Below are 26,918 nucleotides of genomic sequence, written 5' to 3' on the forward strand. Positions count from 1 at the left end.
GTTTTCAGATGAATTTTAATTAAATTACCCTTCAATAGTTTCTGAATAAGAACCATATGTTTCTATATTTTTTAAAGATTCGGTTGTTTTCTTGGAGATTTCAAAGACTCGGATTAAAAACATCAGGGATAAATAAATATGTTTTGCTTGTACTAGAGTTACATTACGGACAAAATAATCTTATTTTCATTGATTTTCTATTATAACTGCTCTATCTGCAGAGAAAAAAAAATTGAGTATTATTGGTAATAAGTGTAAAATTTTTCCCGCCCAATTGTTTTTCAGATATTTTGAGGCACAAATGACTGGATAGGAATATAATATGTTGGAAAATATAATAGAATATTATACGCATTATATAATAATCCGTCTTCTGTTTACAGCAGATATTTCAAAATTCATTTTAAGCATAAAAGCAAGCATAAAATCTAGTATTAAATAATACTAAATTTCATATTTTTTATATTTTTCAAAGAATATTTGAAAATTTAATATTTATAAAATTATTATATTTTTAATTCTAGCTCAAATCTTATTAATGATATCATCACTAGAATGATACTGTTTTCAAAAAAAACATTTATCACATACTCCAAGAACATATCGTATGTGGGCAAAGACCGTGCTAATTTGTCTGGTTATAAAGAGAATTGATTCGGGTATTTAAATATCTCACCAAATTAAAATTCACTCACTGATTTAATTTCATAGCTTGCGACGGTCAAAGATAATAGAAATAGAATAGAATTGTAGGATAATCTTGGAATTTCTGGAAAGCATCCTGAAGGATACAGATTGTTCAGAAATGGCTTAAAAAGGATGAAATGAAAAACTTCTTTTAGAATTTTGAGAAAATTTTCTATTATCAATTCCATTTCTGAGTAATTTTTGCTGCAAAAAATCCGCTTATATTTCTAATTAAATAAATAAGTAAAAATTAAAATTTTTAATTCAATGAAATCGACCAGTCCTGTTTTTTTCAAGAATGAGACAAATTGTTTTTTTCTCCACAGAATGCAATTGCCCACCAACCCAAGAGTGCTTCGTAAATGCGCGTAAAGAAGGTGCTTGTAGGTGTCCTTCTTATCAAACTGAGTTCACGGTAGACGGCGTGAAAACGTGTGTTGGTAAGTCACATTTCCTCATTATTTCTATGAGTATTTAAATTATTCAGCTTGGTCGAGAAATATGATATTCAATAATTGCTTGTAATGAATATTTTTTTGGTATAAAATTTAAAATAAAAGACTCCTAGAATATTAATTATATATATTTTTTTAATCAGGACCGGAAATAGAAGAGCGAAATTAAATTTTGATACAACACCGATAGGAAAGGATAATTTCTTGTAAAATAAGAATAATCAACAAACTTTACACATTCTGGGTTTTCAGAATTCAAGTATTAGACGCTATTTAATTTATTATTTTATAATATTCTCTGAAATTGGCTCTCAGTACCAAGTTTTTAAATAATGATATTTTAATAAGCCGAGAATGTAAAAAGTTTTCCAGTATTAATGGATTTTATGTTTTTAGCCCATGGTCTCTGAATAATCGGATTATTGACTCATGTGAGTGTAAGAGAAACTGGCTTGTTTATATTGTTCTAGAAATTTCTCAAACGTTTTCTAATGAATTTTAATTAAATTACCCTTCGATTGTTCCTGAATAAGAACCATACATTTCTAAAATGTTTAATCTTATAAATTTATTTTTTGTTATCTTATAAATTTCAAAGTGTCGGATTAAAAATATCAGGAATAAATGAAATAGGTTTTTGCGTACAGGAGTTACTTTACTAACAAATTAATTATATTTTCATTTAATTTGTATTGCAACTGCTGTATCTCCAGAGAAAGATATTAAAAAAATTGAGTATTATTGGTAATAAGTGTAATATTGTTCCCGCCTAATATTTTTTTGAAACTCTGAGGCAGAAAGGAATGGATACGAATATAATATGTTGGAATATACATCTATGTCCAAAATTAAGGTCACAAAAATGTTTTTCAAAGTAATTTTTAATGGCTACCAGTAAAATTGAAACAAATTATATTTTATATATTGTGAAGAACCGCTAACACGATATTAATCTTTTTTGTGGGAATAAAATTTTGTTTAGCATTAGTTTTTGGGGAACTACTGTAATTAGACCGCTTAGGCATATGGGATTTTTGCCTGCAGTTTTGTGAATATTGCATTAAAATAAAAATAATTAACTTAATTCCAGTGAGAATGAGTTCTCATAAGCGTTTAGACGATGCCTTGAAATGGAGAACCGTTGGTAGGCTTGAAGCTGGGCAGTCTCAAGCGGAGGTGGCTCGATGGTTGCGAGTGGCACCAAAAGTGGCATCCAGGTTGTGGAATCACTTCCAAACAATGGGTACTGTAACCAGGAAGGCCGATCAAGGTCGTCACAGAGCAATGACACCTGCACAGGTTTGCTATTTGGCATTAAGCGCACGGCGGCATAGGCTGACAACAGCTCCTCAATTTGCTCGTGACCTTGATGCTGCGTCTGGAATAAGAATTTCCAGACAAACAGTATACAGACGTCTAGCAGAGAGGGCCCTTTATGCCCGGTGACCAGTTGAGTGCGTCCCTTTGACTGCATCCAACAGAAAAGCCCGGTTGCTGTGGTGCCGAACACATCAGTCTTGGGCACAGCAAGAACGGGGGCATGTTCTTTTCAGTGATGAGTCGAGATTTACTATGCAGAGTGACACTCGTAGAATCTTCATCCGGTGATAGCGAAGAGATCGCTATCATCCCTCCTACGTAAAGGAAATCGACATATTTGGTGACAGAGGAATCCTTGTCTTTGGTGGCATAATGTTGAGCAGTCGTACACCACTGCACGTCTTCGATGCGGGTATTGTCAATGCACATCTCTTTAGAGATCCTTGAAGCCTATGTGAGGTTGTTCTGGGGTACTTTTGGCCCAAACTTCATGTTTATGAACGATAATGCGCGTCCACACAGAGCCCAGATGATTTTCTTGAGGAAGAGGATATTCGACGTATGGACTGGCCCTCGTGGTTTCTGGATCCCAATCCTATTGAACATGTTTGGAATGGTCTCGGAAGAACCATTGAACAGCGTTACCCCCCTCCTAATACCATCCAAGAGTTAATAGCCGCCCTTTTGGGAGAATGGGCTTTGTTGCCCCAAGCATTTATGGACACCCTCATAAACAGTATGAAAGCTCGTTGTGAAGCCTATGTAGCAGTGCTTGGTGGTCACACTCCGTATTAGACAGAATTTCCCAGGGAAAAATGCTTTATCTCTGATTCATAATGTAACACTTTTTGATATACCCTGTTTCTTAACTCCCAATTAAAATCTTTTCCATGTTGTTATGTGTCTATGCTCTTTCTTCTATTGTAGTGTACCTCCCTGAAAATTTCGTGGCAACACTGTGAATAGTTTTTGATTTTTCGCAGATTTTCCGTTTGTGACCTTAATTTTGGACATGAGTGTATAATAGAATATTATATGCATAATTTGATAATCCGTTTTCAGTCGACAACAGATATTTCTAAATGCATTTGTCACGCAAAATAAATGCTAGTTTTCAATCATACTAAAGTACATATTTTTTATATTATTAAAAAAATATTTAAAATATAATATTTTTAAAACTATTATATTTTTATTTTTTGCTGAAATCTTACTAATGGATGATATCCTTGCATGATTTTCGAATAGAGAGAATTAATTCGAGTATTTAAACATTCTCACAAAATTATAATTCACTCGCTGATTTAATTTCACTGCAGGCAACAGAAAAAGAAAATAGAAATAGAATAGAATTATAGGATAATCTCAAAATTTCTGAAAATCATTTTGAGAGATAGAGATTGTTCAGAAATGACTCAGAAAGAATGAAATGAAATACTATTTTAAGAATTTCAAAGAAAATTTGCAATTATAAATTCCAGTTATAAGTAATTTTTGCTTAAAAAAATCCGCTTATATTACTAATCAAGTAAATAATTAAAAAATATATTTTTGAGTACAGTGAAATCGATTTGCCCAGTTTTTTTCAAGAATGAAACAAATTTTTTTCAATTCACAGATTGTAATTGCGTACCAACACAAGAGTGCTTCATAAATACGCGAAAAGAACCTGATTGTAGGTGTCCTTCTAGTAAAACTGAATTCACCATAGATGGCGTTAAAACGTGTGTTGGTAAGTCATATTTTCGTATTATTTCTGTAAGCCTTTTAATTTTTCAGTTTTGCTGAGAAATATTACATTCATTAATTACTTATATTAAAGTATTTTTGGAATAAAATTGAAAATAAAAAAAAATATCTTAATATAAATCTTAGAATATTAATTATATATTTTTTTCTATCAGGACCGGAATTGTAAGACCCAATGAAATATAAATTAAGGTATGTGTCTACCCCTAAAATAAGCGTTTTCGTGAAAATTATCGAAATTTTTATTATGTGCTCATTTTATAGCCCATACATTTGCGATTCCAGAATTGTTTCAGTTTTGTTCTTACGTTAATTAGAAGCAAAGTCACAGCCTAATTAATAAACCGGAAGTTGATTTTTTGCAACCGGAAGTGAGAATTTAAAGGGACGTAAAAATGTGAACAATACATTTACGGCGTCTATTTTGAAATTTTTAATCGATGTAAATGCCAAAATCTTTTTTAAAAATATAAATAAACGTTTCTTTTTTCATTTTTTAATTATTTTTTAAAATCTGGCAGCAATTTTTTTAATTCAAGTTTCAGTAACTGAACGACAATACTGTTATCGTTTGTAGCATGTTTATACTCGTAATTCAAACCGTTTTTCTTATTTTCAATCGATTTGTTCAAAATTTTAGCATAATTCTTTTTATACAAGGGGTTATCAGGAATTATGGTAGCTGTTGGGGCTTACAGAATTTTTGAAAGATCAGTATTGAAACGAGAGTTACAATACACCGAATAGTTTGGTGATGGTGATTCTAAGGCATTTCTGAAAGTAAAGGATGTCTATGGAAATGATACAGTTACAAAACTTGAATGTGTAAGGCACGTTCAAAAAAGAGTAGTGTCACGACTTAGGAAATTAAAAATGAAGATCAAAGGACTCGGTGGAAAAGGAAAATTAATTGATAAATGTATCGATAAACTTCAAAATTACTATGGAATTGCTATCTGTAGTAATGTTGGAGATATTGGAAAAATGCAATCTGCTCTTATAGCTGCTTTCTTGGACTGCTGTTCTAGAAATAGAAACTTAATGCATAGGCAGTGTCCAGAAGTTAGTGACAGCTGATGTCGATATCAGCAAGCTATGAGCAACGAATCAGAATATTCAGAAAAATCACCAGGTCTTCCTAGTTCTGTCATGAAAGTGGTAAAATCAACATATTTAGAACTCTGTAATAGAGAGTTATTAAAAAAATGCTTGCATGGTATGACACAGAACAATAATGAAAATTTCAACAGCATGTTGTGGTCAATATTACCTAAAGATCATTTTGCGGAACAAGAAACTTTTAGGTGCATATGTGGCAGCCATATTGTTTAATTCTGGCTATATAGGACTATTACCTATTTTTAAACAATTGGAAATTCCAATGAAACCTCTGACTTTAAAAATCTATACGGGAATCGATAATGAGCGCATTAAGAAATCGAGACGTCAATCATTGCCCTCCACTAAACTGACCAGAAAAAAACTGAAAGCTAAAAAGTAATCAAAATTAGTTAAAAATGAAGTGAAAGAGGGTTTGACCTACAAATATGGTGAATTTTAAGAGTAAAAAAGGAGTAAAAAAAATTTTATGGTGCATTAAAATCTTTAAATGTGTTTTCTGAAAAACTGTGTTTTTCAATATTTTGCTTTACGCTAAACATCACCAAAGCACATCTTTTTAAGATATTGATTTGAAATGTTGCGAAAATGTTTAAATATATTTTATCTGTGTTATGAACTAAAATCTAATCTCCATCTTCATTTTTTTTTCATTTTATTGCTTTTTTTGCGAAAAAAACATGAGTCTTTTTTTTAAAAACTGAGTTTTGACACAGAATTTCAAATAGTTCAAAAACTTTTCAAAACTTTGCAAATCTTTTAGTTCATAACATAGATAAGGGTGTTATTTATTTAGCGCATAAATATTATTGAAATATATTTATTAGAATTTATAGTAGAAAGTTTACCGTAAGTGTAATTTTTCGTTAAAATGTGACTAAAAATGACCAATATTTCAAAAATTAATAATAATTTCAAACAAATTACATTTAAATTGAAAGTTTTATGCCCTATTTTAAATATAAACATCTTTTGTTTATTAAAAATTTAAATATTTTTAAAAAAAGTCTCCGAAGGTAGGCACATACCTAGATTTTTTACAATAGCAATAGGAAAGGATAATTCCTTGCAATTAGGGATTGCAATACCGGTATACCGGGATACCGAATATCGGTATTTTGAGCCATTTTACAATTTCGTAATACCGGTATTCACAAGTTTAAATACCGGTTTTTCGGTACTTACTAGAAATTTTTTAAATTGTCTCCACTATATGTTCAGGGATCGCCAACATAGCAAAATAGTATACGTTTTTGTTTTTATGTCTCTCTAAAGGGCGAAATTAATTAGCTAATTAATGGCTTAATGAATTGCTTAAATCTAAATTAGAGAAACATGGATTATCCCTGAAAGAAGATATTGTATCCGTAGCGACTAATGGAGCAACAGTTATGAAAAAAGTTGGAAAGTTGATTGGTGCAAATTAGCAATTGTGCTTTTCTCATGGAATTCAAATAGGAGTAATAGATGTCCAAAAAAAATAAAGAACAGAAGAATCCAAATACTGTGGATATAGAAACTTCGGATTCCGACTTTGAAGAGAATGAGAGTGATATTGACAATGAAGATAATGACAATATAACTGTTGAAGACGATATTGCTAATGAGGATGAAATATTAACCCATCAAAAATTGCTTCCTATAATTTATAAAGTTCGAAAAATTGTTAAGATATTTAAACTTTCCCCTACAAAAAATGCCATATTACAAAAATATATACTAACTGAAAATAAAACGGAATATATGTTAATAATAGATTCTAAGACACGTTGGAACAGTTTACTCCTAATGATTTTTGAAATTTAGAATTCCCGATTTTTGAAATTTAGAAACCCAATCCAAAAAGCAATAATCGACTTAAACCTGTAAATTAAATTTCAGATAGTGAATTCGACTTAATATCCAGAACTATATCAGCTCTACTTCCAATAAAACTGACTATAGAGGCATTATGTCGGAGAGATTTTAATTTATTAACAGCTAATGCAACAATAAATTTCATGTTTCAGTCATGAAATAACAGCATACATCATTATCAGAAGAATTATGTATTACATTGAAAAATCGCACAGAAGAAAGGCATACCGAAATAGAAAATGTCTTATGGTATTTACATAATTATAATGATTTTTAAAATGAAAATGAGAAAGAAGAAAAGAAAATAATTTAAATTTGATTTTTATAGTAAATTTTCTTAAAATTTTTTACTCACAAATCTATCCACATTCGGAAGAATTCCGTAGTTATCGAAGATTATGATGACACTAATGTGGATAATGAAAAGGAATTGTCTCTTGTACAAAAATTAGAATTAGCGATAAATAAGAAAATTTCAACCAACCAAAATACAATACAGAAATCAGCTATATCCAAAACCATCCGACAAGAAATTGATTTATTTGAAAATGAGGGATTTAGAGGTAAATACTTGGAAAATGTATATCGCGCATTGCTAACAGTATCACCAACTAGCGTAGATGCCGAAAGAGCGTTTTCGACAGCTGGTCATTTTCACACAAAATTACTTTTCAGGCTTAAAGGCAGTACAATTGATACATTATGTTTTTTAAGATCGCATTTCAAAAATTTGTAATAGTACCACAGACTGAATAGTGATATTTACACTTTTTTTGCGATTTAAATAAATAAGTTGTTCCTTTACTTTTTTGTGATTCTTTATATGCTGTTATAATTTATAAGTTACAATTTTTTTTGATATTTACCCTCTCTAATAAAACTGGCAAATAAAACAAAGAAAAACCTGCGTTTTCTTTCTTTTTCTAAAATTTCTAATACCGGTATTAAAACCGGTATCCCGGTATTAAGGTCTAAAAAATACCGAATACCGGTATTGAAATTTTGGTCCGGTATTGCAACCCCTACTTGCAATACAAGAAAAATTATCATATTTTACAGATTCTGGGTTTTTAGAATAAAATTTTATGGCTCTATTTAATTTATTATTATGTAATCTTTTCTGAAAGTGGCTGTCAATATCATATTTTTAACTAATGATATTTTCATCACCGAAGAAAACAGTTTAACAGTTTCTGGTATTAATTGATTATATGTTTTACGCCCTTGGCCTCAGAGTAATCGGATTATTGATTCGAGTGAATTTAAGAGGAACTGGCTTGTTTCTATTGCACTAGAAACGCCTCAACCATTTTCAGATAAGTTTGAATTTAATTTTCATTCGAAAGTTCCTGATTAAAAACCATACATTTCTATAATTTTTTTAGATTCTGAATTGTTTTGTGATCTCTTATATTTCAATGATTTTGATTAAAATTATTAGGAAAAAATATTTTTTTTTTTTTATTGTACTAGAGATTTTTTTACTAACAAAAAAAATTCTAGTATTTTCATTCTATTTCTCTTGCATCTGCTGTATCTCCGGAGAATGAAAGTAAAAAAAAATGTGTATTGTTGGTAATAAGTGTAATATTTTCCCACTTAATTATTTGCGGAAACTTTGAAGTTCATTTGAAAGGATATGCATATAATGTGTAGAAAAATACAATAGAATATTCTATGCATAATTTGATAATCTGAGTGCAGTCTACAACATATATTTATAAATGCATTTGTTAGACAAGCATAAATGCTTGTGTCAAAAAACCCTCATCGCGTGTGTTTTCTTTAGCTTGAGCGGTATGGGCAGTGATCACTTCAAAATTTAGTCCCAAATTTGTATTCATATTTTTGATACGAGACTCAGCACAAAAGTATAAGATAAAATATGAAAAAAATGCAAACATTTTAACAGATTAGCATTTTTGTTGAATGTTTTAGATGATCTCTCCCTAATCCTGTTCTCTCCCTGCCACTCTCGGTTAGGCAAAAGGATTTCCAAATTTGAGTTTCCTTACAAGCCCTACCTAAGCATAAAATTAGGCCACAGTGGCTGATTTTATTATATTCACGAACAATATACATGTATACAAAAAAAAAAACTATGACATAACTTGCAAAACGGAAAAAAAATCAAAAAGATAAAAATTAATGCAACATAAACACAGGAAACTGCATATGGAAATATAAAATATACAGAACAATGCAATGTTTGCATGTCAAGAAAGAAAGAAATCATACATTTATATATATATTCCAACTGCAGTTAAAATTCCTTGGTGACTAAAAAAAAAAAAAAACATTCAGACATTTATTAGGTAACATAAGGGATGAATGATTCTAATCGTGATAGAGCGTCCTCACTTCGGTGATGTTCAGCTCGCTGCTGGTCTATGCGTTATGGAAGGATTCCAACTTTATAAACCCAACGGGTAAGCTTTGGACTTTTAGGAGTGGTTTGGTTCAGATATTTAAGGGGATTATGATCGGATATGTTCTCCAGCTTAGCACCATAAATCCATTTATCATATTTATTCAATCCAGATAACACCGCCCAAGCCTCTTTCTTAATGCTTGCCCAGTTACTTTGTGTGGCATTGAATTTTTGGCTGGCAAAAGCTATTGGTCTGTAAGACCCGTCAGCATTCTTCTGAGTTAAACAATAACCTACACCATAATAAGATGCATCACAATGTTCTTGAAATGGCAAGTTGCATCCGTGATATCAAGACTAGTTATATCAGAGACTAATTCCTTCAGTTTTTCAAAAGAATTTTGTTCTTTTTTCCCCCATCCCACCTTGTTTGGTATAGTTTTCTTGGTGAATTTCGTGAGTGGAGTAGATATTTCCGCAATATTCGGTATTTATGCGCGGCAGAAACCAATTAATCTTAACACAGACCTAATCTCCTTTTATAGTGATAAGTCTAGTTAATGTCTGTATTGCTAGAATGTTGTCTTTATCCTGACCATGTTTACATCCACCTATAAAATGACTTAAAAATTTTATTCTTTTGACGAGGAAAGTACATTTATCTAGTCCCACAAAGGATCCTAGTTAATATAATTCGGTTAGTATTAATTTTAAATGAACTAAATGTTTCTCAAAACGTTTAGAGTAAATAACGGCATCATGTATATACTCCTGCGCGTACTCTGACTCACATTTTAAGACACGGTTCATTTCTTGCTGAAAAATAACAGAGGCCGCTGCCAGACCGAAACACATAGTTTTCCACTGGTACACAGCATTATGAGTAGCAAATGCCGTTAATCGTTTACTTTCCTCATCCATTTTTATTTGCCAATAAATACCCCTTTAAGAGACCTAAGCTAGTTAAAAATGTTTTGATCCTGCACTAAATATTAGCTCTTGCATATCTTTCATGGGAAAAACCGAGACTTTAGTCACTGTATTTAAAGTTCTAAAATCGATACGCATTCTTAATGAAGAATCTTTTTTATCAAAAGCAAAAAATCGAATGAGCAATTTCGGATTCTGATGGTTCTATCAAACCTAATTCTAGTAGTTCTTGAAATTGATGTTCAACTTCCTTTCTGTAAGCAATGGGAACACTGTAACAATGAGGTTTCATATGCACTGCATTTGGCAATGGTTCAATTTTACGTGTGTCTACAGCAGCTGGCTGCACGGCTTTAGTAAAAATATGTTTAAACATTAAGATGAAATATTTATAAATAATGATATTTGAAAGATCTAAGAATGTAAAACAGTTTTGAAAATTAAATGATTATATTATTTAAGCCCTTTGCGTCAGAATAATCGTATTAGTGATTTTAAAGAATTGAAGATGATTTGGTTTTTTTCTATTGTATATTTCTTTATTGTCTTTTGATAAAAATAATGCCAGTTTCGTTCGAAGGTTTTATGATTAAGAACTATATATTTTCATAATTGTAACGATTCGAAGCCCTTTTATTGTTCTAAAGAGTTGATTAAAATTATCTGAAGAAAAGAAAATTAATTTTTAAACTGGAGTTTTTTTTTTTTTTTTTTTTTTTTTTGTTTACAAACGAGAAATATTGTAGTATTTTCATTCAACTTCTTCCGTAAATGCTGTATTTCTTAGAGAAAGAAATAACAAAAAAATATATTCATAAAAATTTAAGATTTTTCCATCTTATTGCTTTCAGAAACTTTGAGGCTCAAATATGTATCGATACCTATATAATGCGTTGGAAATTATATTAAAATATTATATGCATAATTTGATACTCCGAGTTCAGTCTACAACAGATATTTATAAATGTAATTTCATAAAAGTATCAATGTCGGGTTTTCTCTGATACTATAGAAATCTTTTTACCTTTGTTTCAAGTCTTTCGGTATTTCGTTCATGATATTTTTATCAAATGAAGAAAAAAATATAGATAAAAGAAAGATTTTTCACTACTCGCTGGTAAACATCTTATAGGAGAAAAAAAATCGATTACGTTCTCTAGGAAAAAACAGTATTTTGGTGAATGCCGTGCCTATGCCATTCCCCTAGTTACAAAGACAATTAATTTGAGCAAAAAAAAATTTGTTTTCGAAATTCTAATCCTTTTACTGATTTAACTGCATAGCAGTCGATGGCAAAACAAATTAAAAATATAAGAAAACTCTAGGATATACACAGAGTTTTTGGAAATAATTTTGAAAGAAAAAATTTTTTCAGAAATTATGATTATAAGAATGAATTACAGATTTAAATACAGCGAATAGAATTTTTGCATACAGCTTTCAAATTACACATTGTCGAGCGCGTGCACATTAAGCACCCGTGTCATTCAAGCCTCCCCTCAGAATGCCAGTCTCTAAATAAAAACAAAAGTTCAACAATCTGGTTTTTTCATTGCGCCATCTGTTGGCGTTCAGGTGAATCACCATTCTGATTCTAAAGAAATCTTTTTACATTTATTTCAAGTATTTCGGCATTTCCGTGCATGATATTTTTATCAATAGAAGAAAAAAATATAGAAGAAAGAAAGATTTTTCACGACTCGCTGGTAAACATTTTATAGGAGGAAAAAAAATCATTTATGTACTCTGTGAACAAACAGTACTTTGGCGAATGCCATGCCAATGCCATTCCTCCAGTTAGAAGAACCATTAATTTCAGCAAAGAAAATGTTTTTCCGAAATGTAATCTTTTCACTGATTTAACTACAGAAAGAAAACAGAAAGAAAATAAAAATATAAGAGAACTCTTGAATATTTACTGAATTTCTGGAAATCATTCTGAAAGAGAAAGAATGTTCAGAAATGGCACAGAAATTATAAAATGAAATACTTCTTTAAGAATTTCAAAGAAAATTCGCAAAAATGAATTCAATTTCAATGAAATGTATTCAGCAAAACATCTGCTTATTTTAGTAGTCTAGTAAAAAATTCCAAATTATTATTATTATTATTGAAACTTGAATTTGACTTGTGTCATTTTTGTTTGTCATGAATACGACTCATTTGTCTTTATTTCCCTACAGAATGCAATTGTGCTCAAACACAAGTGTGCTTCCTAAATGATCAAAAGGAAGCAGATTGTAGGTGTCCGTCTGGTAAAACTGAATTCAACGTGGATGGCGTTAAAACATGTGTTGGTAAGAAGTACATATATTTTTAGCCTTTATATTATAAGCTTGGCGGAAAGATAGGATATTAATATTTTGTAATAATTATATTCATAAATTTCTTATATTAATTTTTTAATAAATTTTAAAATAAAATTCTCCTAGAATTTTAGTGATATTCTTTTTTCTATATGGATTTGATATATAAAAGTGAAAAAAAGGAAATATAAATAAAAGATTTTTGTAAACACCAACAGGAATGGTTCATTACTTATAACATAAGAAACATTTTCATATTACTCTCCTCCTGGGGTTTTTAAATTACCATAACGAATAAGATAATGAATACATAGAATATTCATAAAAGTTTAATATTTTTCCATCTTATTTTTTTTTTTAGAAACTTTGAGGCTCAAATGTATAAATTCGCATATAATGTGTTGGAAATTATAATAAAATATAATATCCATAATTTGATACTCTGAGTTCAGTTTACAAGACATATTTATAAATTTAATTTCATAAAAGTATGAATGCCAGTTTCCTCTGATTCTAAAGAAATCTTTTTACATTTATTTCAAGTTTTTCTATCTGCATTTCCATGCATGATATTTTCATTAAAATAAGATAAAAATATAGAAGAAAGAAAGATTTTTCACGACTCGCTGGTGAACTTTTTATAGAAGAAAAAAAAATCGATTACGTACTTTAAAAGAAAACAGTACTTTGGCGAATGCCATGCTAATGCCATTCCTCTAGTTAGAAAGACAATTAATTTCGGCAAAGAAATTTTTATATATATATATATATATATATATATATATATATATATATATATATATATATATATATATATATATATATATATATATATATATATATATAAAGAACTCTAGGATATTCATTGAATTTCTGGAAATCATTCTAAAAAACAAGGATTGTTCAGAAATGACTCAGAAATTATAAAATGAAATACATTTTTAAGAGTTTCATTGAAAAACATTTTCCAATATGAAAATATTATATATTTTAAGCTCATGGCCGCAGAAAAATTTGATTATTTATTCAAGTGAATGTAAAAGCATATGGCTTTTTTCTATTGTACTAGAAATTTCTTAAATATCTTCTGATAAATTTCATTTTCGTTTTCATTCGAAATTTTTCTAATTTATAACCATGCAATTCAATGTTTGGTTTATTTTTCAATTCCTTTTGAAACCTCGTACAATTCAAATGAGTTAGATTAAAAGCATTCTGCATAAAAAAATATTTTGAACTAAAGTGTTCTTTTCATTCAGAAAAAAACAAGTATTTTTCATTCATTTTTTCTTGCAATTGCTGTATTCTTTAGAGAAAGAATTCGTGGTAATTTGTATAGCAATAATAAGTGTTATATTTTCCCTTCTAATGATTTTTACAAGCTTTGAGGTTCAAATGGATCGATAAGAACATAATAAAGGATATTATATGTATAATTTGATATTCCGAGTTCATTCTAGAACAGACATTTATAAGTGTAGTTCTCACAAAAGTAAAAATGCTAATTTTCAATGGTACTAAAAAAATCTTTTGAATTTTAGTTCAAATCGTTCTGATGGTATTACCGTGTACGATATTTTTATCAAAAAATTAATTGATCACGTACTCTAAGATCAAATTTTAGGTTTGCTGACACCATGCTCATTCGTTTAGTTAAAGACAATCAAATTTAAAAATTAAATAGAAAAAATTTCTCACCAAATTATAACTATCTCCCTGGTTTTTCTTCACAGCAGGCAACGGTAAAAATAATCAGAAATACAGGAGCTATAAAGGGTAATCTTCGAATTATTGGAAATTATTCTGAAAGAGAAACATGTTTTAGTAGGTTCTGATATGATAAAGCGAAAAGCTCATTTACGAATTTGAAGAAAATTTGCAAATGAGAATTCTATTTCTTGACATTTATACTTTAAAAAATCCGCTTTAAATTACTAATCAAATAAAGAATTCCAAATTATTCTTTTGAGCAATGAAGGCGCAACTGTTTTTCCTTTCATTAATGATATTATTTTTTACTTCTCCAAAGAATGCAATTGCGCACCGACACAAGAGTGCTTCGTAAATGACCAAAAAGCAGCTGATTGTAGATGTCCTTCTGGAAAAACTGAATTCGAGGTATATGGCGTTAAAAAATGCTTTGGTAAGTTATATTTCTTTATATTTTCTAAAAGCATTTATGTTGTTCAGAGCTGCAGAAAATTATTATCATCATACATTTCTTGTTTCAGAATAAATTTGAAATAAAATTTAAAATAAAAGACTTCTAGAATATTAGTGAGTTTATTTTCTTTCTGTACCGTATGCATAAGAGCTGAAATATATATAATTTAAAGATTGTTCAGAACACTAACATGAAAGGATATTTCCTTTTAATGATTAATCATTTTATTCTCATGCTCGTTTCTCAGAATTAACATATTTGACATCGGTTTATTTATAATATTATAATATTCTCTGAAATTTGCTTTCAATCCTCTATTTTTAGATAATGATATTTTAATGATCTGAGAATGTATAAACTTTTCCAATATTAAATTATCATATATTTAAAGCCCCTGGGCTTAGAATAATCGGATTAGTGATTCGAGTGAATTTAAAAGTAAATGACTTGTTTCTGTTGTACTAGAAATGTCTTAGCCGTCTTCAGTTAAATTTCGTTTTTGTTTTCATTCGAAAATTTTCTAAATATGAACCATATATTTCTGTATATTTTTTTAGAGTTTGTATATTTCAATAGCTTTAAATTAAAATTATCATGTCAATAGAATTATTTTTTGGGGGGTATTGTTTACAACCAGAAAAGTAATTGCAGTATTTTCATTGAAATTCTCTTACAATTACTGTATTCCTCAGAGGTAGAAATTAAAGAATTTAAGTAATTATTATTAGTATGGTATTTTCTCTCCTATTTGTTTTTACAAACTTTAAGGCTCAAATATGTATAGAAGAATATAATGTGTTGTAAATTATAACAGTACATTAAAGGCATAATTTGATATTCTGAATTGAAATGATGATATTTCAATATAGCCGATACAGTTTACCATGCTTGAGTTTTTCTATTGTATCAAGGCCATTTTGTTTAAGTGCCTTAAGGGTGTCTTTTTAGCTGGGTTGCAACAAGTTCAAGCAAAAATTTGTCTTCGGTAGTTTTCTTGGAAAGAGAGGCTCTAGAAATAAATTTAGGGAATAATGTTAAATCTGGGATTTGTACTTATATCTATGTCAAGCTGGAGAACCGCGGATGTTTTGAGTCTAAGGGAACCTTTTTTAATCATTGAAAACCATAGAGGAGATGTATTCATAAACTGGAACTTGATATTGGTGAGATCATGCCTGATGTCTAAAGAGGCATTCCTATTCTTGTTCCGCTTTTTTATTGTTGTGTGAAGAAACTGTACCAGTTATAATTTTTGAAGCTCTATGCTTCACGGAATCCAATTTTAGCTTGTCAGAGGTTGAAGACGGATTGAAATTGGGGAGATATATTCAAGTTCTAGCATATTCAAATAGTACTTGCTTTTAAGACTTTGGGCTTCAGTATGCTTTGGTGCAATATGGACCACATATTTTTCGTATATATGGCCCATATTGGTGCAATTCACATGTATGTGCAATATGAGGCCATATAATGTTTTAAGAATATTTAATTTGCCTTGAGGTTTATTGGCAGTATATTCAAAAGGCTTTATAAATCGAGATTCAGGATCTAAATACCGGAATATTTAGGAAGGTCCACCTTCTTTATCTGAGAATCCTTGATCGAGTGTTTACGTTGAAAGTGCTACATTGCCTTTTATTCGTCGAAAAGATGCGGTAAATTTTCTTGTCTTAATCTATGGCCAATTTGTGGTCCTCTACCCAAGAACTGCTTCTTAAGAGTTGTGTTAAAAGCCTCCTCCGACACTTCAGTGCCTCTATGTGAATACCAAACATCAACACAGAGTGGGGCTTTCTTGTCAGGTTGAATATGGTGATAACTGGTGTCCATATAGAAATAGAATGTCCAAATAGAAGGGGACCTGAGATTGAGCCATATATTACTCTTGCCCACAACCTGTGTGATTCAGAGAACACTACATCAACTTTACAGAGAATATTTTGTCTGTAAGAAAATAATTTATCCTTATTAGCGCATTGACTTGGAATTCGGTGCCATGGATAATGTGGATCAGTTTCTGATGACATACTGGGTTAAACACAGTTCAAAGATCTAAAAAAATTGGTAATAATTTACGATGAGGTCTTTCTTCAAAATTGTCTATTATTGACTGATTCAGATAGAATTAACTGATGCTGTGATGGGCTCGATGTGGATTTTGATAGTAATGAAGCTTATTGTTTTCCATGAGCCAGTTCATAACTCTGCAGTGGGTTGTAAGTTCCATAATTTTGCACAGAATGCCAGTAAGTGAAGTAGGTCTGTATTGTTATACTTTGATGCTATTTTGTTTGATTTTTGAATTGGTTTATCAGTGGAGTTTTTCCGGATTTTTGGTAATTTACCTGAAATGAAAGACAGATCAAATATTTCCAAAATCACGTTTTTCGCATTTTCTCCGAAGTCTTGCGACCGAAGATTAAGCTGCTGCCATTTGTTCGGTCGGAATTCAATTTGTTAATAGAGAAGGCGAGATCTTTCATTGGGTTACGCCCACTGAAAATGTCTTTATGCTGGTATTCTTTTAAGTCATATAGGGATCTTACGTGAGGTCTTATCAGTATTTTTTCATTTTCATTGAAGTTTAGTTTACTTTCATTTTCATAGTATTCTGCAAACGTCAATGCAGTAAGACTACATAGACTGGTCAAATAAGAAATTATGGATTGCATTCATCTCAGACAAAGATATATTAGTTTATAAACATTCGTACTATGCAACCAGCTACGCAGAAAATAATTTTAAAAATATAAGATGGAATTCATTTGTTTTAGATGTTGCAAATAGACTTGTAAGCTCGCTTTTTCAACTGCTTGCTACAGAGTATAATAGTAGAGTTTTCTATAAATTACTCAAAATACAGATGACAATGTTTTAATAAATTCAAGGTATATGATGACATTTCGGGGGGAATTTTTTGAAAATCCTTCGAAAATATTTATTTTTTAAATATTGGTTCAAAATGTATTTTAAAAACATCTATAAAACTAAAATATGCATGTTAAGTAACAAATTCTACTCTAAAGAATTGGAAAATGTATATTTTCGGCTAAAAAGAGATATAAAGCAAAATCTTCTAGTTTAAATACTTGTCAAACTATTTGTTTAGAATTTTGTATATAGTTCAAGAAATATATTTAGTATCTGAACAAAAAAATAATGTGTATTTCTGTTCACTTTTTAAAAATCGGTGTTTGACTGATAAATAACAAGACATTTTTAATTTTTTTCACATTCGAAATATTTCTTTTGAAGCACTAAAACAACTGCAAAATCTTTCTAAATGAATAAATTACTTATTCTCTAGTTCAGGAACTGTAGAACATATTGAGAAATTGTTACATCAAATTTGAAACAAAAATATGCATTATATTTTAATTTATGAGGTTTTCTGTAAGATAATTCTATCAAAATTTAAAATTTGAGAAAATAACATTTAAAAATGTAAAATAGTCATATATAAATGCAAATACCAGTACAATTTCTCAAAAATTCCAAATAAAACTCCAACGGTTTTATAGAGAAACTTGTTCAAACATTAAGAATATTAAATAAAAATAATTTCGGAGTAGTATTAAATAAAATAATCATATTTTCGCAAAAAAACAGACTTTTTAACGTAGTCACATACCGTAAATAAACAAGAAATATTCCAGTGTTAATCAGAGACTTAGATAGTATTCAGATAGCTTTTGGTGCAGCTCGTTTAATAATAGTTATGCCTCATATTAAATGTTTTATATAAAATAGGAAAAAAAACTATATAAAATAATATAAAAATGTTTCTTTAACTTTGAAAGTTACATAAAATAACCAGGTTCTCTTTTATTTTTCAGATTGTTATTGCGGTGAAAATTCAAATTCCTGTTACTTTGACTGGAAGGGGAATAAAATATGCAATTGCTCTCACGGATATGCTGAAAATCATGAACACTGCGATGGTATTGGTGTTTTTTGAATCAGGAATAAATTTTATTTAAATTAGCCAAGTATACATAGAGCTGCAGTTTTCGTTATTATCTATATCTATACTTATAATAAAGCTCAATGTGTGTGTGTGTGTGTGTGTGTGTTGGCGCTCTGCAGGCCAGACCATTCAACTTACAGCTACCAAATTTGGTACATGTATACCTTGGAGGTTGGGAATGTGCACCTGGGGTTTCTTTTTTCGAATTTTTAATTAGAATTTTAATTATTAATTAAAAACTAACTTTCCCGCCAAAAAATCTTCCATTTTCCCCACCGCCAACTTTTTCGCCAAAAAAATCTTCCATTTTCCCCACCGCCAACTTTTTCGCCAAAAAAATCTTCCATTATCCCCAGCGCCAAACGAGAAAGGCTTCCGTTTTTTTTTTTCTCCCAACAGTAATGAGGCTAGGGTTAAAATTTTTCGGCGGATTATTTCAATCGGTTCTGTTTATTTTCGTAATGTTTGATGCATTTAAAATTAAACATTGTTAATGAATCAATATTTCAGATTCATTCTGAAGTACTTTTGAATTAAAATAAAACAGAATAAAGGAAATTAAAAATGTCTAATCCGCATAGCGTTACCCCAACTGGCGTAGAAAAAATCACGTATTTGCGTTACGTAACCGGCGAAGAAAATTCACGCATGCGCATTCTGTTCTGATTGTTGCCATGACAACGTTATAAATGGATGATTTAAATTCTTTTTGAGTTAGTTGCATGCTTTTGTAAGTAAAATGTATTTATGTTAGTTATATATTTTTTGTATATGCTTATAGTTTTAAGTACATTGTTTTTTAAGTAGTTTTTTTAAAACCTGTTTTCAACCGTTTATTTTAAACGATTCGTTTTATTTTCTTAGTGTTTGATGCATTTAAATTTAAACATTGTTAATGAATCGATCTGCTCATAATGAATATAAGAAAATTTTGTTGACCAACTCTTGAGATATTACATAAATTTAAAAAGATATTCTTTAGTGCCCATAAAGTTTAAACGCTGAGTGACTCTATTTTCAGTAATCAGATTATAAAAAAATGCTTTGTTTCAGTAAAAAATATTATTATATTAATTGAAGATAAATTCTTTCCACTTTAATTTAAAGCATAAATTCTACGGGTGCTAACAGAAAATGAGAGAGATACATATTACGTTATGACTGAAGGCCTTTATAATATTATGAATGAATTATATGATAATCAAAATTTGAAGTTTTAAAATATTTTGATGAAGAAGCTATTAAAGTAGAAATTGCATAAAATATTTAATTATTAAAATTTTAACGAACATTAAGATTGGCGAACCGGCTGGTCGCCAAAGGCGGCTAGTACTTATAATAAAGCTCAATGTGTGTGTGTGTGTGTGTGTGTGTGTGTGTGTGTGTGTGTGTGTGTGTGTGTGTGTGTGTGTGTGTGTGTGTGTGTGTGTTGGCGCTCTACAGGCCAGGTCATTTGACATACAGCTATCAAATTTGGTACATGTATACCTTAGAGGTCGGGAATGTGCACCTGGGGTCCCTTTTTTTGAAATTTTAATTAGAATTTTAATTATTAATTAAAAACTAACTTTCCCGCCAAAAAAATCTTCCATTTTCCCCACCGCCAACTTTTCCGCCAAAAAAATCTTCCATTTTCGCCACCGCTAAATCAGTAAGGCTTCCGGGTTTTTTTTCTCCCAACAGTAATGAGGCTAGGGTTAGTATTTTTCGGCGGATTATTTCAAACGATTCTGTTTATTTTCTTAATGTTTGATGCATTTAAAATTAAACATTGTTAATTAATCGATCCTTCAGATTCATTCTGAAGAACTTTTGAATAAAAATAAAACAGAATAAAGGAAATTAAAAATTTCTAATCCGCATAGCGTTACCCCAACTGGCGTAGAAAAAAAATCACGTATTTGCGTTACGTAACTGGCGTTGAAAATTCACGCAAGCGCTTTGTGTACTGAATTCCGCATTGTGTTGACGAATTATTATCAACCGATGCGGACTGGATTAAAATTTTTTTTAGGTTCGTTGCATGTTTTTGTAATTAAAATGTATTTATGTTAATTATATATTTTTTTGTATATGCTTATAGTTTTAAGTGCATCGTTTTTTAAGTAGTTTTTTTAAAACCTGTTTTAAACCGTCTATTTTAAACGATTCGTTTCATTTTCTAAGTGTTTGATGCATTTAAAAGTAAACATTGTTAATGAATCGATCTGCTCATGATGAATCTAAGAAAATTTTGTTGACAAATTCTTGAGATAATACGTAAATTGAAAAGGATATTCTTTAGTGCCCATAAAGTTTAAACGCTGAGTGACTCTATTTTCATTAATCAGATTATAAAAAAATGCTTTGTTTCAGTAAAAAAATATTATTATATTAATTGCAGATTAATTCTTTCCACTTTAATTTAAAACATAAATTCTACGGGTGCTAACAGAAAATTAGAGAGATACATATTACATTATGACTGAAGGCCTTTATAATATTATGAGTGAATTATATGACTATCAAAATGTGAAGTTTTAAAATATTTTGATGAAGAAGCTATTAAAGTAGGAATTGCATAAAATATTTAAATATAAAAATTTTAACGAGCATTAAGATTGGCGAACCGGTTGGTCGACAAATTCTTGAGATATTACATAAATTAAGAAAGATATTTTTTAGTTCCCATAAGGTTTAAATGCTTAGTGACTCTGTTTTCGTTAATCATGTTATTAAAAAAATTAACATTTATTGACGAACACGAACACACTGATATTCACCGTTACTCTGATTAGATATTATAAAATCTGAATAGATAAACATAAACGTATAAACAGCTGTGCGCCGGTTTCTATGGCAACACAGGTGGAAAGGGAAAAGAAGTTTCCGAAGAAAATTCACGCATGCGCACTGTTCTGATTGTTGTCATGACAACCACTTTCAACAGACGATTTAAATTATTTTTAGGTGAGTTACATGCTTTTGTAAGTAAATTGTATTTATGTTAGTTATATATTTTTTTGTATATGCTTATAGTTTTAAGTACATCGTTTTTTAAGTAGTTTTTTTAAACCTGTTTTAGACCGATTATTTTAAACGATTCATTTTATTTTCTTAGTGTTTAATGCATTTAAAATGAAACATTGTTCATTAATCGATCTGTTCATGATGAATCTGCGAAAATTTTGTTGACAAATTCTTGAGATATTACATAAATTAAGAAAGATATTCTTTAGTGCCCATAAAGTTTAAACGCTCATTGACTCTATTATCAGTAATCATATTATTAAAAAAAATGCTTTGTTTCAGTAAAAAATATTATTATATTAATTGCAGATGAATCATTTACACTTTAATTTAAAACATAAATTCTACGAGGGGTAACAGAAAATTAGAGAGATACATATCACGTTATGACTGAAGGCCTTTATAATATTATGAGTGAATTATATGACTATCAAAATTTGAAGTTTTAAAATATTTTACTGAAGAATCTATTAAATTTGGAATTGCATAAAATATTTAATTATTAAAATTTTAACGAACATTAAGATTGGCGAACCGGCTGGTCGCCAAAGGCGGCTAGTCCTAAATAAATAAGTATTCCTAAACGGATAATATTAATATTTGTAATAATATACCGGGTACTTTGTAATAGCACTTATTGTCATCTGTGAAGTCTTGAGATAACCATTTATGCTTTCTTTTATTGATTATTCCTTGCGTTCTTAGTTTGCGAGCGAAGGATTGGAAAGTTGCTTAAAAATGTATGATATTATTATCTTCAGTTTTCAAAATATTTTAATTCTTTTTGCGATTTACTATAATTGCAGTCCCTGAAGAGCAAATAATGCGTTGATCGCCCTATTTCAATTTCTGCTTCACATTTTCGCCATTTTAACTATAGATTTCAAAATTCACATTCATACTCTTTCTTTACCAGCAATGCAAAAAATGCCCGCAGTTTATAGAATGAGAAACATTATTTAAGAAAAATATGAGAAGAAGAATATAAGGTGTTTATTTTCAAGACGTGTATTATATAGAAACATTATAAATGATATTTCGAAAGCATACTCAAAGAATACCGTAAGGAATATTTTGTTCATACCATGTTAAGGACAATGACAGTTATACATAACAAAGAGCATTTCGTGCTTTTGCTGGCTTGTTATCTGGTGATGTATAGATTGCCTACAAATTTTTTAAATATTAATATTTTCGCATTTTACCTTAAAAAAATTGCCCATTCATATAGAGTCCAAAATTTCAGGTTTTGCATGTAACGTATATATTTTTTCACCGGATATAACTGCATTATTAAAGCAAAAATAATGTTTATATATATTGAAATTATTTCATATTTATTACTTTTTACATATATCCGAATTTCTGTCATTTTTCAGAATGCAATTGTGGTCCTTATGGTTCGTGTAGTTTCCAGTATGGGCGAAAGCATTGCGATTGCATATCAGGAAAATTTGAAAAGAATGGAATGTGCGTTGGTGAGATAATAAATATCTTTATTTCAAAATTTGTTGTGACTTAAATGAATACTATAATATTTATTGCTCTGATATTCCAAGCAATTTACGCTTAGTTAAATCAGGAATAAATTAAAAAATATGGAAATTTGGAAAAAATATTTTTTATTGATTTTAATTTAAATGAAGGTTATAAACTACATATTTGTATGTTACAGAAAATAATACTGTATAAAACAAAAATATTAATCTTTTTTTTTTTGAAAAATACATATTTATCCTGAATATATTTTTTTTCTATAAGAGTTTGTAAGACAAAAATGGAAAATACTGTGTGAAAATATGGTTTTCCCACTGAAAATATGGTTTTCTCACATACGCAGGATTGCGGACTTTTAGAGAGTTTTTGGATGATTGGCACGATTTTGATGTGATTCGAGAGAAACTGTACATTCATCTTAAGTCTTTACCGATTACTCCGACAGCGATTAAGCCTACTTTTGCGGTTAATCGAACTTTTTTTAAAGTCTGTTTTTTGGTTTCTTTTTATATCATCTTTCCTCTGACTGAATGTCCTCTTTGGTGACACGACGAACTATAACATGCGGTGATTTCTAATAATATTTTGCTGCTCCATTCATTTGCTAAGCGAAGCAATTGATTCAGTTCAGCTGTAAAAATGTTCAATGAATAAGGTAGACTTAAATTTGTGTATGTTGTGTTTACATTTAACTTTTGCCTTTCGACAACTAGTAATAAGATCGATTTATGTGCCACGTACTTCTATTTTCTTCCTTGACTATTTAGGAAGATTCTTTGAAAAAAGAATTTTTTTTTCATTTCTTAGTTAATCAAGGTTAAAGTTTAATTTTCAAATTATCAATGATATAAAAGCTTCTTCTATCTATAAAAGTTCTTCTTCTTCCAAATATATTGCTATTTTCTGTTATATAATCTGTTATATAGAAACATGTTGTCGCTATATTAGCATGAAAGATTTTGCTCTTATATTGTAGAACAATAAATTTCTTCTAATAAATTAAGATGCAGAATTGATTTAAGATATCCGTGAGCTTTGAAGCATATTTGGTGTTGCACTTAAGAATGTTCATAATTTTAGCATTCTTCCAAGTATTCTGTTCCATTATTTCCAAGTATTCTGTTCCATTATTTCCAAGTATTCTGTTCCATTATTTCCAAGTATTCTGTTCTTTAACGTAATATAATTTGATTAAAAAATCATACTATTCTTATATTAGCTTGACAAACTTTGCTTAGTTATTATAGTATAATGAATTTCTCTTATTAAATTGGGCATCAGAGCTGCTATAAGATATATGTAAGCTGTGAAACTTATTTGATATTGCAATCGAAATTTCAAAGCTGAATAATTATACTTGATATTTTTATTTTCTCATCACATCATATTTTTATCCAATTAATAAAGTATTTTTTCGAAGTAAATTAGTTTTTGAAAGAACATATCGAATGTTACTTACTATACTTTTAATAGTATAAATTAAATGTGATAGTCAAAATTACAAATTAAAAATATTTTGCAAGAGAAGCATTATTAAAACAAAGCCATGCGCCAAAATAGACAGCACAGAAACTCGCGCATCTCAAACGCGTGGTTGCATTTGCCGACAAGGCATAGCTCCAGCTACCAGTGTTCGCAGTAATAAAAAAGAAGTTGTGTTGTGCAGTTGTTGTTGGAAGTGGGTCTCTCGACTGAAAAAACAGTATTTATAGTTGAGCATTATTTCCGATCATACGGAAGTATTCGTGAACAAAAGAAGTTTAATATGACGGCACCAACTAACAAGTTATTCTGTCTATTGTTAAGAAATTTCGCCGTTTTGGTAGTGTACCGTGTCTATTGTTAAGAAATTTCCCTATTCTGGTAGTGTACCATGTCTATTGTTAAGAAATTTCAATATTCTGGGATTGTTCCATGTCTATTGTTAAGAAATTTCACCGTTCTGGTAGTGTACCGTGTCTATTGTTAAGAAATTTCACTATTCTAGTAGTGTACCTTGTCTATTGTTAAGAAATTTCACCGTTCTGGTAGTGTACCGTGTCTATTGTTAAGAAATTTCCCTATTCTGGTAGTGTACCATGTCTATTGTTAAGAAATTTCACCGTTCTGGTAGTGTACCATGTCTATTGTTAAGAAATTTCCCTATTCTGGTATTGTACCATGTCTATTGTTAAGAAATTTCATCGTTCTGATAGTGTACCGTGTCTATTGTTAAGAAATTTCGCCGTTCTGGTAGTGAGTGTACCGTGTCTATTGTTAAGAATTTTGCCATTCTAGTAGTGCATCGTGTCAATGGAAGGGGAATGTTAAAGGAGGGTGTGCTCAACTGTGAAGATCCACCAAGAACTATGTCTGCGTTAAGTGAGAAAATCATGACTCCTTGCAGCAACCTTTGTTTGAGAATCTGCATGAGCAATATGCACTGTCTACATCGAGGCGGTGCACACTTTGAACACTTATGTTACGCATACTGTGGAAAATCAACACGCTAATATGCATGTAAATTTCTTTTCAGGAAAAATAAACTCACAAATGACAGTAATGTATTTTTTTTTCATCTTTTCATTACAATACTGTATATTTTGCCGCATATTGTATAATCTGATTATCTGTCATTTTCTCGCAAACAGTCATAGTCTTGATAAACTAATAAGTTAGCAATAAAAACTATTTAACAATAAATAATGATCACGCGATGTGAAAAACTAATACATTATAAACTTTAATTCATTGAAAATATATATTAATGCGAGCTTTCTGCAGATGTACAAAAAGTAAAATAGTAATTATCTTTCCCTTAAGGAAAAAATTAAATAGTATATCAGCCGAAATATATTAATATTACTGCAAAATAATAAAATGCTCTATTCTGTAGGAGAATTAATAGTAGCAAGTAGGAGACATTTCTAAGCGAAAGAAATAACCAATCAATCATTAATATTTTTTCATTTCAATTCACTATTAAATAAATGTTTTTAGAAAAGAAATAATAAAAAAAACGGATGAAAAATCGTGAAATGCAAGCTTTAATCAAACCGAATTCGATACAAACAAGCGAAACTACTTTTTAAGAAGATACTGTTTACAAAAAAGAATATAAATTATTTTTGAAGACAGAAGCGTCTTCAGAATTTTATCAATAAAATGGTTCTTGAATCAGATCAACTTCTTTTCTCATTGCTTTTTGTTTTAGACTGTCAATGTGGGATTTACTCATATTCTTGCTTTCTGGATTCGGAAACCAACAAAGTATGTAATTGTTACTTTGGATATTCTCAACTTGGTGGATTATGCGAAGGTAACACATTTTACTTTTTGAAATTAAAACGGTCTTATATTTAAATTGATTTTAGCTCAGTAAATTCATTTAAGTATTAATATTTTAGACATAAATATTGTGTTCTCAAACATTTGTTAAGCGAAAAGGGTATTGTTGATGCGAAGCAAAGCCAGCAAACATTTTCCTAAAGAAGCGATTACATGTCTC

General features: G+C 29.8%; 1 protein-coding gene across 1 annotated transcript in view; it reads left to right on the forward strand.

The window, feature by feature from the left end:
- The window catches only part of LOC129975617 (neurogenic locus notch homolog protein 1-like), an 81,282-nt gene that overhangs the window by 36,628 nt on the left and 17,736 nt on the right, over positions 1–26,918 (forward strand). Inside the window, exons 8-14 of the mRNA XM_056088695.1 lie at positions 1,014–1,127; positions 4,081–4,194; positions 12,672–12,785; positions 14,824–14,937; positions 18,795–18,899; positions 23,314–23,412; positions 26,625–26,729. Of these exons, the coding sequence (XP_055944670.1) occupies positions 1,014–1,127; positions 4,081–4,194; positions 12,672–12,785; positions 14,824–14,937; positions 18,795–18,899; positions 23,314–23,412; positions 26,625–26,729 (765 nt within the window). The remainder of the gene's footprint in view (positions 1–1,013; positions 1,128–4,080; positions 4,195–12,671; positions 12,786–14,823; positions 14,938–18,794; positions 18,900–23,313; positions 23,413–26,624; positions 26,730–26,918) is intronic.

The sequence above is a fragment of the Argiope bruennichi genome, chromosome 7 (genome assembly GCF_947563725.1).
Source record: "Argiope bruennichi chromosome 7, qqArgBrue1.1, whole genome shotgun sequence".
In the NCBI taxonomy this organism is placed as follows: Eukaryota; Metazoa; Arthropoda; class Arachnida; order Araneae; family Araneidae; genus Argiope; species Argiope bruennichi.